Genomic DNA, 14,800 nt, shown 5'->3' with positions numbered 1-14,800 from the left:
GCAGGGGCCACAGGGGTGACCGGCATCTGATGAGAGTTGCCTACAGAAATAGGACGATCAGTAGGCACAGCCACATGTGCCCCGTGGACCTCCAGGGCGGGCTGCTGAAGAAAGGTGGTTTAAGTCAGACACTTCATGTGGGAGATACGTGGAAAAAATACAAACGGGGTTGCAATAGAAGGAACGGCTAATACAGCAGAATTCATGATATCTGAGTAGCGACTTATTTCTAGATGGTCTCACCAAACAGAATTTCTCAGGCTTACCTACAAAACCTCCCCGAGAGAGCAGGATGCTAGCGTTTCTGGCGTGTGACTGCATATATTTTCTATCATTTTATAGCTGAAGAAACCTTCAGTTAGGAGTCTTGTGCATGTGGCACAGTGGGGACAAATGGTTCATGCATTGGTTCTAGAAGCATTCGGTGATTGCCTCCAGGCAGGCACAGCCCTGCTCCCTGGGATATTATCGGTGGACACAACAAAGCGCTGACCTGCAGAGGTCCTCCCAGGTCCTATGCGTTACAATGACCAGAACGGAGGCTTGCTGTGAATGGACACCAGATGCAATGACGGTTGATGAGGATGCCTGACCATGGAGGGCGATTAGATTTCTGTTATTGAAGCTGAACCGTTTCATGTTGGAAAGGATATTTCGATGTATTTAAAATGGGAGCAGACAGTGTAGAAGCCATAAAACCTAACCCTGGACAGGCAGTGACACAGTGTTCTCTGGAGCATGTTCTGCCTGAGGCTGGGGAGAGAAGAGGGTCGGGGGAGCATCACAAAGGGGCAGCCCGGGGAGGAGGAGAGCCCTTGCCAGGACGACTCCCAGCATCGGGTCTCGCGCGATAGACCTTGTTGACTTCTCTGAGACGCTGGGGTGGCGGAGAAAGAACTGGACTGCAGTGCTGATGAATGACTTGCTCTCTTCTCGAGGGCACGGTCCAGCTGCCAGCCCTCCCTGCAGGGTGGGAAGCGCCCGGCTGCCCCATCCTGTGGCCGCTCTTGCGTCTCTCTGCTCTGTTGGGGCTGCAGCCTCTCCTGCTGCCCACGTTCTATGGGGCTGCAGGCTCAGCGTGGCCTGGGTGCACCTGCCCGGGCTCCCGTGACCAGAGCAGGCCGGGCCGCCGGGGCCGCGAGGCACAGCCCAGGTTTGGCGGGAGCCACCCATGCCAGCAGCACCTCTCTTAGCGTTCCCTGGATGAGGCTCACACTTCACGAGGGGTCTGGTTCCTCCTGAGTGACACACACCCCCACGCAGACACAGCCACGGTCCCCCGCACTCTAAACCAGGGAGGCTTTTCCACTTTACAACAAGGTTAACCAGGCGCCTTGATGTACCAGGGGCGGTAGGTTCTGCCTGAGGGAAGCCCGTTCTAAGCGCAGTGTCGAGAGAAGGGCAGTGGCCGGAGCGTCCGCAGCCATGTCAGCAGGGCAGCGAGGCCCCGAGGCCATCCTGAGGCCTGCCAGCAGGGGCGCGGGCAGGGCAGGCGCCCAGGGAGCAGGGCTGAGCTGGGGTGACACCCTGAGGGAGGCTGGTGACCCCGGATTCCTGCCGCTCGCTCTGGCAGGCAGCCGCGGATGTGTGCATCGCCTGGGCCGCCTGGGCTGCCCGCCTCAGTGCTCCAGGGGGAAGGAGCCCACGGGGCACCACGCTCCTGTCACTGGCTCTGGGGGATGGTGGGGGGCAGGGCAGGGAGGCGCAGGGCCGGGAGCGGGGGTCTCCGGGACCCTCGGGGAGCACAGGGCTGGCTGCGGGCTCGCTGATGGAGATGGAGGGCGTGCGCTAATCTAAGAGCCTCAGCTGCTCCCAGGGAGAATCCTCAGGAGCATCCAACCCCTGGGTGCTGGGCTGTCGGCCCAAATCCTCGCTAGGTTTTCACCAGCATCTCTCCTTTGCGCAGGTGGTGAGAGGTGCGGGTTTAAAGGGCCTTAGCTGAGAGGGGGCCAGGGGCCCTTATAGGACAGCCGGTTCCCAGCCCGAGGCGACAGGTGTCCTGGGCAGAAAGGGTCTTCAGGGCGAGCCCTCCCCGCGCTGTGGTGGGCGGGAAGGTCGCGGGCTCTCCCCTGCTGCCAAGGGACTGAGCGCCCAGGGGCCACCAGCTCTGCCCCAAGACCAGCGGCCAGAAACAAGCCAGGCAGAGAGAAACGGCACCTCCAGTCTGGCTGCACTTGACTGTCTCCGCAAAGTCCCCAGCCGTGGGCTTCAGAGGCACAGTTGAGCTGATGTGGGATCAATTTGCCAGATACAATGGACCTTTCAAATCGGTAAGACGCACTGGGGTACCTGGAATGAAGGTGTTAAGTGCCGCGGGGTGTCTCAAGCATGCCAGGACTTGGCTCATCAACAGGGCGCCTCAGCTGGCTTTCACAAACCTCAGAGACGTGTCCCCACGTCAGCACGGGCTGAGGCCGTGCCCTGGACGTGATGGCTGATGCAGTCAGAGCAGACACAGCACCTCCTCCGGCCCTTCCAAGCCCCTGGCCAGGTGCTTCTCACCACGGAGAGCTTTTAATTAGAAACAGCTAAGGGCAGACGCTCTGGCCACAGAGTGGGGACGGCCACGGCTCTTGCTGGCTTGGCTCCATCACACACGTGCACAGCTGTAGGTGCCGCAGCAACCCGTGATCCCTCCCACAGCTCTGTCAGGTGGTGCAATTGGGTTCTTTAATGTGGATGCATTCAGTAAGAAATGTAAACCACAGTGAAAGGGACAAATGTCTATTGGATAAAGTGTTGCTATCACTATAGTCTATTAATCACTCCTACCAGCCTGTAATGGGTTCAAGTGAAAATAAAACAAGGAGGATGCTATGACAAGCACTTCCACTTGCAGCCATAAGAATTTCCAAGCTACTACTCACCCCAGCACACTTTTTTAGGCTACTTTTTCAGGAAGTTATTGCCGCTTTTGCCTCTGTGCTGGTGAACTGCATGTCTGCAGTTAGCACTGCTCAGTGTCTGGGCTCAGGAGCCCAAGGACCCGCCAAGCATCTCAGCAGCACTGGGAGGCCCGCTGAGAGGGACACGGTGCTTCTTACCTGGGAGGGCAGGCGGCGAGCTGGCAAGCCACCACCCCCGTGACCGGCCGCGTCCTGGGGTTGCAGAAGGAAGTGTCCACTGGAAACCTCAGGTCTCTGTAGCAGCCTTCCCTTGTGGTCATCTGCCCTGCAGGGAGGGGGGAAATGGATAATGGAGACTCACCAGCATGCCCTGTTGTAAAGGGCACGTGGACAGCTCATGAAGGACCTTTTTAAAAATGGTGCCCACATCTCATGTCCTTGGGTACTGACCAAAGCCCTGCCACTGACGCTCTACTTTCTCACTATCTTCATAATTCCTCGTCATGAATTTCCTCATTTCTAAGATGCACATAGTTTCCTCTACATTTTTACATCTTTTAAATCAGGATGTACCTGGAAATAAATGCTATCACACATCTGATGACACACACGAGTTCTCTTCCACTGTTTTCATAGCTGGGAACACCAGCCATCTCCCAAAGAAACACCCACACGAAATGAAGATAGCAGGCCCACATTTTCATTTGAGAGGTGACAGGCTTCCTAGCTAGAAATGCAGAAGAAGAAGATTTGGAATACACCAGAAAGAAACATAAAACCACAAAGATAATAGTTTATGACGAGAGAAATCAGAGCACTACTGCCCCACTTTCATCACAAGTCTGTAAGCTAACTTTCTGCAATAATGACTCATGTATCATTGAATGAGGCCAATGGAAATGAAAGTTGGTTTGATTCTCTGCCTCTATCTACATCCCAAGTGAGGTTTAAGACTTAGTGAGACATCCCTAAATTTGCTAATTATGTCAATTAATTTTACCCAAAAAGAGTATCACCAGGTATCCATTTTGCAGGATGCTATTGAAGAGATCATTCAGTAGAGAGGAAAATACAAAGAATGAAATTAGTGTTGTTTTGAAATGTACACAATTAAAATCTATTAAGATCTAAAGACAATTTCATCACCATACTTGGGAAAAATGATGCCGAATGTGGGCCCTGAGCCTGAGCTAGGCACAGGCCAGATTTCGTGCAATGCTCCCACCCCACCAGCCTCCCAACTTGAGACGGACCATCAGAATTGGCTCATAAGGGTCCAGATGAAAGAGATGATTCCAGATGAGAAGTACAGCAGGAGGTAGACATCAGGCACGAACGTCTCTACTGCTAGGTTCTACAGTAAGTTAAAGACTTCTTTATCTAAAGAAAACTAATTTAGACATCTCTAAAGTACACACTGGAAAGATGTTTGCGTTTTGGCTTTGCTTTGTCAAAAGGAGTAAGGAAATTCAATGGGGAAAGGTACATTCTACTAGAGAGCAGGTTTTCCACAGGGGCAAGGTGACAAGCGCTCTCCCCAGGATGGAAGCAGGGAAGCACGGTGGAAGTTGATGGGTCTCCGCCTGAACCGACCATGTGAGGGCTTGAGCAGTTTGGCCATTGGTGAAGGAGAAGAGTTTACAGAGAAGCCTTGCAGTTTGTAGAATTATTCAGCTGTCTGCTAACATCAAGAAATCATACTTTTTACCAAGTTATGTGGTTTTTATTTGGCACTTCCCTACTGGAAATTTTTGCAATTATTTCTTTCCATTTTTAATAATCCTTGGTCAGGAATGGCTTATTAAGAATGACTTTGATAAAGGTCATGAAATGTGTCCATAGAAATGTAAGGGGATTTATTTAAGCATCTTGAGCCTCTTGAAAGATGATGTGCCTGTGTAAGTATAAGATTTAAATCCCACGTATTATAAAACCCTTAAGATGATATGTCCATGTAAGTATAAGTTTTGAACCCCACGTCTTATAGAGTCCCTAAATGGATGATATGCCCTTGTAAGTATAAGATTTGAACGCTATATATTATAAAGCCCCTAAAGACTAATGTTAGGAAGGTCAAGTTGGCATCCACTGAAAATGAATCCCAGGAGGCACCAAATGGTAACAAGAATGGGTGTTTCAATCACTCTGGCAAGTCCATTCCAACATATAAAAGTAGGAAAATCAAGGGTGGGTTTGCTGACTGGCCTTGGAGGCCTGACTTCTTGCTCTGCAGGATGGTGGAAGTGGGGAGAAGACTGCTCTGTTGGGAGGGATTGTCCAACAGGTGACCTCTGGGTAGAGGATTACAGCTCAGAAGCCCTGGGTCCCAAACCAAGGGACTTGGCTGTCCCCGCTGTGGATGACATAGAGAAGGCGAATGTGCAGACCCCAGGGGTCCCAGGATTGCCTCTAGTGCATTCTCAATGAGGCTCAGAGGGCAGGGGCACATGCAAGCCCGGTGGGACCTAGAGATGCAGTGGGACCTACAGGTGTGGTGCACGAGGATCCAATGAAGCCCCACACCTGACTTCACCAAGGCAGGGAGCACAGGCCGAGAAGTCAGTCACCTTCAGTATCCCTGAGAGTGCCACGGACCAGACAGGCAGCCCCGACACAGCCACACGCTGAGGGGCACTGCAGCAGCCCACACACCTCACCGTCAGGCAGCAGCGGCGGTTCATTTCCTCAGTGAGGGAAAAGCCAGGCTCTGTTCTCCCCTGCCCCAACGCCCGCTCTGTGCTCCCCCTAGAACCTGCGCGTGGCCTCCAGGACACACAGACCTGGCTGTGTGACAGGTCCCCACGCCGGGCTTCGCCCATCCTGCCCTGCTCTGAGGTAGGATTTCTAACAGTTCACACCGATTTCCTAACTGCTTCCAAGGACATCTCCTCTTAAAACACACAGAGACACGCACGTTCACACCACTCCTAGATTCCAAGCCTATTTTCTTTCTTTAAATGCTGAACTCCACATCATGCCCTTCCAGTAGCACCTCCTGCCTCCCTGATGCCATGACTGGTCGCCTTGACCTTCTCCCTGGCCTCGGATGCCCCGGGCCGGTCCCACGCTGCTGCCTCTGCCTGGGATGCTGCCCTCCACCGTCCACCCCCAGGTTTCCTAGCAAATGTCTGCTCATTCCTCTAAAATCAGACCCAAATATCTTCTTTGAAGGACTTTGGTCAATGTTCTCAAACTGTAGAGAGCATCAGAATTGGCAGGAAGTCTTGTTAACACACAGACTGCTGGCCCATCCTGGAAGTTTCTGTTTCCACAGGTCGGAGTGGGGCCTGGTGTGGGCCCCCCATTTCGTATAAATGCCCAGGTGCTGCTGCTGCTGGTCCAGGGACCTCACTTTGAGAACCACTGCTCCAGGCAGCAGTAGAGGCTCCGGCCTTTCTGCCTCAGTTTGGCCAAGACAGCTCCAGGTTATGCTCGTTGTCCAACAAATCCATTCAGAGTGACCACTTTCATTCTGAACAGCCTGCCAGCTTGGGCCACTCTGCACGTGGTGACCCTAATGAAGAGGTTCTAGAGGGCAGCGAACACGTTACTCCTTTTCTGTAATCTCAGGACCTTGTGTGGATTGGTTTGTTCTCTCACTCAGTGTTTTTTGAGCGATTAGTCAACTTTGTACATTCAGTAACTTCTAAGCTCAGGCAAGCTATTAGTGGGTTATCGAACTCTTAGTTTAAAAATCAGCAAAGCAGTGCTATATTCTTTTCTTTAGTTATGATTTAGAATGAACTGGGGCATGCTTTGGAAACCTCACCTGAGTATCAGTGATGATATGAAATTTGAATCAATGTTTTATGGATCACTTACTAACAAGGAATAAGAGACAATAGAATGATAAGACAACAGAGAACTAAAGGACAAAATGGATGAAGTAAATAATGCCTTTACAGTAACACCAAATGTTTTTAAAAATATTGAATAATAATAGCATTTATTTACAAATTATTATATAATAATTCAAATATTAATTAATAATTCAAGTATAACATATACAGCTAACACCTGCTTTAGTTACCCCTTAAACAAAACAATTCTGGTGCATTTTCTTTTTTTAAATTTTTAAATTTTTAAAAATTTTATCGTATTTTTTTGAAGATACATAGATTACAAAAAATGTTACATTAAAAAATATAAAAGGTTCCCACATACCCCACACCCCACTCCCCTCACTCCTCCCACATCAACCTGTTTCATCATTGTGGCACTTTCATTGCATTTGGTGAAAACATTTTAGAGCACTGCTGCACCTCATGGATTATAGTTTACATGATAGTTTATACTCTCCCCCATACATTCAGTGGGTTATAGCAGGATATATAATGTTCAGCATCTGTCCCAGCAATATGATTTAGGACAACTCCAAGTCCCAAAAATGCCCCCACATCACATCTCTTCTTCCCTCTCCCTGCCCTCAGCAACTACCATGGCCACTTTCTCCAGATCAGTGCTAGTTTCTTCCATTAGTCACAATAGTTCTATAGTAGAATAAAAATAAGTCCACTCTAATTCATATTTTATTCCTCCATCCTGTGAACCCTGGGATAGTATGTCAACTCCACCTCTATATTGTGAAGGGGCTTAGACCCACATGGTTGATGGATGTGATTCTCCTCCTTGGAGTTGTAGGCACTATCGGTTCTCTGGTGTGGTGGTTAACCATCTTCACCTCCCTATTAGCTGACCTGGGTAAGTCCAATGAACCAAAAAGTAGGAGTTGTAACTCTGCTGAGGCTCAGGGCCCAGCTGGCACATGGCCAATCCAGAGATGCAAGTACACTGGGTATACACCAACCCCAACACCAATCACAGGTTCAGTAAAGGTGATAGAAGAGGCATGTGTAGAAAGGTCACATCTGAGTCCAACCCCATCTCACTCAGGAACACAAATTCTGACAAGGCACTGAACTCCAGAGTCATCTGTCATGACTGTAGAACCTGGGTGTTTCCATATAGCCCTCAGGCATACCAGTACCTGGTGTTATATCTACTTTGGCTGTCTTTGGGATCCTGCTGAGGTATGTGTAAGTGCTACCCCTCTGATGACCTCCCGAGTCTTTTTTGAAGATCTTTAGCCATATAAATTCATTTGTCTTTACCATTTCCCCCTTTCATTCAAGGTCTTTTTCTAGTTGTACCTCCAGTTAGTGATTGGTAGTAATCCCTCGGCGCCAGGGGGGCTCATCCTGGAAGTCATGTCCCATGCTGGGTGGAAGGTAATGCATTTACATGCTGACTTTGGCTTAGAGGGTGGATGCATTTGAGCAACACTGAGGCTCTCATGAGGTAAATCATAGGCACCCTGCAGTTGTAGGCCTAGTTCAAATTTCAGGCACACAGTCTCAAAAGCAGAATCATTAATATTGAGGGCTCATCATTGGAACATCCTTCTTCACTGGTCTTTGCCCTTGCACTTGGGGGGTTGTCGTTGTTCCATTTGGGAATGTGACAGAGCTCCCCTGGCTAGGAACTCAGCACTCCCTCAGTTGTTGTTTGTAACTGTAACTACTATGAAAATACCCAGCGAATATACAAACATTTTTATATACTCTATATACATGCCCTGAAGAACTCCTTCCCAACTATGTGCCCCCATCAGTAACACCCCACACCAGCGTTCCTCCCATGCCATAGTAACTGAATGTTAATGGATTGAACTCCCCAATCAAAGACATTGACTGATAGAGTGGATAAAAATATGGGCCATCTATATGTTGTCTACAAGAGACCCCCTTCAGACATAAGGACACAACCAGGCTAAAAGGGAAAGGTTGGAAAAAGGTATTTCATGCAAATAGTGACCAAATAAGCTGGAGTAGACCAGATAAATGCAAAATAATAATACTATAGCATATGAACAGTAATTACTCAGTGTAACTGGCAAATTGTTCCTGTAATCAGTAGTCTGAAATTTTTTTCATACAAAAGAAACATTTGGTTTTAATTGAGGAGAAATGGAGAAGAGATATTTTTGAATACTTCATTTTTCTTTAACCATTTCTTATTCATACTCTTTAATTAAAATAATCTATCTGGAAAAATAATGATTTAGCATGCCTACTGTTGAACAGGATGTTGAGTTTTTCTGCCCCATAAAATCATGAGCTGCCTAATTGGTATGTGCTGTAATTCATTCCAATAAGATGTGAATAATTCCCAAATAGATGATCAAGAAAGAATTATGGCCTAAATGGAAATTAAATAACTAAGCCAATAATTTATTTCATTATTAGAGATTATTATGTCCAATAGTTAGAACTGTAATATAAAAATTAGAATTATGCTATAATTAACTACTATTATATTAGAATTATTATTTACATTTATAAATGTTTGTTGCTGTGTTATCTATTATTATAATTGATTGTATTAAATCTAATCTGGCTTTGCAAAAAAAAAAGTTCATTAAGAAGAAAAAATCCCTAATCAAACTCTTCTGGCTTTTTAGGAGGTATTACACTATATATAATGCCTTCAGTTTGGTTCCCTATTTTGAAATTAAAGATGTGATTATCAAACTTTCTGCTGACGTTGTCACAACGAATCATGCTTTAATGATCACTGATGATTCTGAGGAAGGCACAGTCTCTCAATTAAGCAAATAAATCCTTTTGGTTAGACAGAATATCAGAATTATTAACATGCTTATTTTTCTTTTGCATTGGAGATATTTATGTAGCTCCACTTTTGAGCTGCCTCAAGGTCAATCAAATCCCACATACAAGTCCCCAAATTTTCACCTGCTAATTTCTTCAGAGAGAAGTCCAAATTTTGTAAACCATTTCACAGATTAATAAAAATGTGGTTTAAATACAGACAAATATGGGATTGTGCAAATTCTGACTCTGCCAACTATTGGCCATGTGACTTTGGAGAGCTATCATCTTTCTTAGTGGGGACACTTGATATTTAGAGCAACAACCTTCTGTGATGAATAGCACAGTTCACATATCGCAGGATTTTGGCATCCCTGGATCCTATCCACTAAATGCTGAGAGCATTCCCCACCCCCAATCATTGCAACAACTGAAATGCCTCCACACATTCCAAATGCCTCTTGCAGGGTACAGGACAATTTTTGGTTGAGAAACACTGATAGAACATCAGCAGATAAGGAAAAAAGTATGTGAGGAGTAAAAGAAAGGGGGAATATAAAGTATTCCCTTGATTTTTTTTTATTTTAGTAATTAAAGAAAAGAGCAGAAAGGAGGGGACTTGGCAGGTTCAAAACAAAATTCCCTTAAGAAAATAACAATTATGAAAATCACCAGAATCTGTGAGATGCAGTTAAAGCAATATCTAGAGGACAATTCATGTCTTAAATATTTATACTGATAAATATGTAAGAATGAAAATAAGTGAACCAAACATCTAATTAGGACATCAGAAAATAGGGTAGTACAAGGAAGCAAAAGGAAGGAATTGATAAAGATTAAAGCAGAAATCAATATTTTAGATAATGAAACAGAAGTCAAAACATTAGGAAAGAGACAACAGTTTGAAGCAGAAGTCAGTATGTTAGAAAAGAGATAATGGTAAAAGAGAACCAAATCTAAGAGCTGATTTTTCTTTGGGGAGTCCTCAAACAGTAAAATGCAACCCAGCATATCCTCTTTCTTGCTCTCCCCTGCAGCACAGGGTCTAGGAGTCTGGGCACTGCATTTCCTAAACCTCATCTGAGGTTTTCAGTTACATCCCATCAAAGAGAGGCATCAGCACAAGATTTGGAAGGCAGATGAGAGTTAGCAGCATGAGAGTTAGTCTGGGAACAGTGGGCATAAGCATAGCTTTGGCAATCTCCAAGCATTTTCCTGGAAATCACCTGCTGCATTGCTGTCTTGGTTCTAAACAGCCCTGATATTTTTGGCATTTGCCACAATTTCCTTGTTCTTTAAAAGCCAGAGTGACTCTGAGAGCTACACATGTCATTCTATGACCTCTACTCCTTCAGCCTTCTGATCATTTTTTAAGTGACCAATTTCCTCCATTAAATATCTTCCTGCTTGAAATAACTAGAGTAGTATCTGCTTTCTCGAGCAAAGTGTGACTAACTTAATGAAGAAAAGAAGAGAAAAACATAAATATACAAGATAAGAAATGTGAACAAGAAAATGTCCACATGCAGAAGAAACTAAAATAACCTAAAGGCAGTACTTTGTTCAAATACATAAAAATAAAATTTAAAATCCTATAGAAAAGATGATTTTCTTAATTAACAAAACTAATCTAGCTGGGATAAACAATCTTAGTTATCTAATTGCTTTATAGAATAGAAAAACATATCAAATACCCAACTCATAAAAAGCATAAGTTTCAGGTACATCAAATAAATTTTACCAGCTGCTAAGGAACAGGGAACAATGATGCTATTTACATTATTCGAGAGCATTAAAAAATAAGATACAATTCCAACTTTTAACAATAAATACAGTATTTTGCACCACACGAAAGAAAACTACAGCTTGATGATACTTAGGAATATTAATGCAAATATACTAAACAAATTAAGAGAAAGCAGAATCAAGTAACACATTGAAAAAATATGTCACAAGATATTGATTCATATCAGGATCATAAGTAAGGTTCAATACTATGAAAATCTGTTACTTTTAATGGCTCAAACAACTGTATAAATGTAATAAAGCTAAGAATGTGACAAATTCAGCCTCCATTTTAATAAATAGTGAATGACAATTTACCCATATCAATATATTTTTATATTTGCCTGAGTTTATGTGGGTTTGTGGTATATGCATGTATACTAATACCTTTTTGTCTAGTTATATAGGTAGATATTTATTTAAACTCAGACAGAGCATGATAGAAACATCTCATTAAGGCCAGGAAAAGGAAAGGATTTAAATTATTACCACATTAGTTAAAATTATTTTGGAGATCCAAGAGGATATAATTGGATAAGATAAAAAAGAAGGGATATGAAAATTACAAGAGAGAGAATTTCACATGGTATGATTAATATCTAGAACACTCAAGTGAATGGATATTAAGATGGATCTGTGAACTAACTGTTGGAAATGGGGAGACGATAGGGCTAGAACACACACAGCCAAGATAATTACAGATTCTTAGGTAACTAGAAAAAACACATGGGTGTGATGGTTAAGCTATTGTGTCAACTCGGCCAGGTAATGGTGCCCAGTTGTTTGGTCAAGCAAGCACTGGGCTAACTGTAATACAAAGGCATTCATGGACTTCAGTCACAATTGACTTTACTGCAGTGGTAAATCATAGCTGGTTACAATTCATCAATCAGGGAGACTGCCATCAGCAATGAGTGATGCTTTATCCAATCAGTGGAATGCCTTAAAAGAGGAAGTGATTCCAACACTGAGTGAGAATTTCCCAGTTCATCTTTGGACAGCCAACGTCTCCCAAAACTTGTGAAGAACCTTCATTGGACTTTCCTTGCAGCCCCTGGCTGCACCTGCCTGCGGAGCCTGGACTTGTGCACCACCACGGTCACCTGAGAGACTCTTATAGAATCGTATACTATTGGCAGACGTCTCTTGTTGATTCGGTTTCCCTAGAGAACCCTGAGTAATACAATGGGTCTCAACAAGAATTGAGAAAGACCAGAGAGGCCTTGGAGGCAAAGGGGAAAGCAAAGCTGGCTCTGGGGAAACTGCTGCCTGTGGCTGAGGTGGTCTGGATTTGCTATGACAAGAGCAATCCATGTGAAAGTGTTCTGCAGGCTCTTACAGGTGTGGGACTGACAGAAGGACAGTGAGAGGGGCAGAGACTGTATCCAAAGACGTGGGCCACAGCGTTCACGGGTGGTGATAAAGCTGAAAGGCACGAGTGAAACAGTGCCTGAAGCAGCACATGGGGAAGAAGGGCTGCAGGTTCTGTTCTTCACCTGCATTTAAGTAAGCACAGAGCTGTGACCAGAGGAAACAACGTGCTTATAGAGAAAGGGGGCAAAACGGGCAATATGATCTTGGAAATCAAAGGAAGAAAATATTTCAAGAACGGGTGAATGGGTGATCACATATGGAGTTCTGCAGGGAAGCTGAGGAGAATGGGGTCAGAGAGAGGGCCTTTGGGTTTGGTGGCTGGGAGATGGTCTTGAGTGGAAGAGTTTTCAAAGATGAGGAGAATGGAAATTAAGCTGTGAGGCCATATGGCTAAGTAGGTGGGTTGTAGTTGGGAATGAAACAGGAAGTGGATGTGACTCTCAGGAAAAATTTCACAATGAAAAGCAAGAGAAAAGGGAGAAAGTGGGGAGTGAAGGATGAGTTCACTTCAAGATTGTGGAGGCTGGAAGACATCAGTAATCATTAGGGCCAAAATAAAGGGGTGGTGAGTGAATGCCACTGAGAGACAGAAAGGGTACATGTGGTGGCAAGAAACTGGGGTAAGAGGATCAAGAGTGCCGGGAGTTTTCGACTCAGTAAAGAAGAGAAACATCTATGAGGCAGGGAGACCCAGTAGAGGATGAGGGACTAGAGGATGTTTCCATGGCTGCTGGTTGGTTTGTGATGTTTCCCTTCAGCATAAGCCCCCTGTCTCAAGGGAGGCAAGCTGCCTAGAGAACTCACAGAAACTTTGGCTGCTGTAAAGGAAAACATGTGGGAACAATTGTAGCCAAACACCATAATGGGTCTGGCTTCCAATTTGCTTCTGAGTGCAGTGAAAGCATTGACTTTAATCTACAGTTCTGATGGTCAGGCTAATGTGTCAACTTGGCCAGGTAATGGTGTCCAGTTGTTTGGTCAAGCAAGCACTGGGCTAATTGTAATACAAGGACATTCCATGGACTTTAATCATCAGTAAGTTGATCGCGTAGATGACTGGTTACATTTATAATCAACGAAGGAGACTGTCGTTCACAATGAGTGATATCTTAGCCAATCAGTTCAAGGCTTTAAAAGGGGGAAGTCATTTCAGCATTCAGAGAGAATTCCCAGCTCCACTTCGACAGTCAACATCTCCTGGGAACTCATCAAAGAACTTCATTGGAGCCCCTGGTTTGCAGCCTGCCCTGCAGAATTTGAAACTTGCACATCCCTACAGTGCGTAAGAGAATTTTTGGAAATCTCATGATTTACATATATCCTGTTGATTCTGTTTCCCTAGACAACCCTAATACAATAGTGCATAAAGATCAGGAGGATTTGTGATTCTCTTAACAGGAATTGCTTTCCTCCTTTTACAAAATAATTATGATTAAAATCACAAGTGTGGGTATACTCATAGTCCCACGAGTTGCCTCCTGGGTGTTTCTCAAGGAAGATCTTGTGTTTAATTCTTTACCCATCCACCATCACAACTCATGTAAGAGTCTTGCCTTCCTGTATCACAACCCCTGGGGGGCAATCTTCTTATTATAATTTTAAAATCATGTGCTACATTCAGTGAACTTACTGTTATTCTCTTATAACCAGTTTTTCCCAGGGCAGTGGTTTTCGTATTGCAAGTCTTGAACACCAAAGATTCCAGAAATCTCTCTGAGGGATGCTGGGGCACAGAGCAGGGGCCTAGCCATCCCCCAGTAACTTGATAGATGCAGCAAGCAACTCTGCCTGACAACGTGTTGACGAGAAGTCCCTGTGGCAAAGCACATTTGAAAGCGACCCTCTAGACCAGTAGTTCTCAAACTTTAACCAAGAGGGCTCCGTGGAACACAGGCTGTTGGATCCACTCCCAAGGTTTCTGACTCAGCAAATCTGGGATGGGGCCCAAGAATCAGCTTTCCTCAGGAGCTCCCAGGTGGTGCTGGTCCCAGCAGTCGGATTCCAGTGGAATCTCAAATGCAGTAGTTTGCATCAAGTACTCTTTAACTCAGAGAGACTGAGGTTTAGGAAAGTGAAATCAGAGTCTAAAGGTTACAACTCTGTATCCCAGACCTCGTACGTGAGAGTGTGCCTGTGTGTACGTGTGCATGTGAACGTGTGTCTACACATAGTTGTAGGCAGGGTTTT

At 45.1% G+C, this 14,800-nt stretch overlaps 1 protein-coding gene across 1 annotated transcript in view; it reads right to left on the bottom strand.

Annotated features, from left to right (window-relative positions):
- Nucleotides 1-14,800, bottom strand: part of ADAMTS16 (ADAM metallopeptidase with thrombospondin type 1 motif 16) — a 180,983-nt gene that overhangs the window by 44,876 nt on the left and 121,307 nt on the right. Inside the window, exon 18 of the mRNA XM_023588862.2 lies at nucleotides 3,045-3,171. Within this exon, the coding sequence (XP_023444630.2) occupies nucleotides 3,045-3,171 (127 nt within the window). The remainder of the gene's footprint in view (nucleotides 1-3,044; nucleotides 3,172-14,800) is intronic.

Source organism: Dasypus novemcinctus, chromosome 2 (genome assembly GCF_030445035.2).
Source record: "Dasypus novemcinctus isolate mDasNov1 chromosome 2, mDasNov1.1.hap2, whole genome shotgun sequence".
NCBI lineage: Eukaryota > Metazoa > Chordata > Mammalia > Cingulata > Dasypodidae > Dasypus > Dasypus novemcinctus.
The sequence above is the reverse complement of the archived record's forward strand: the minus strand, read 5'-3'. Positions and strand labels throughout refer to the sequence as shown.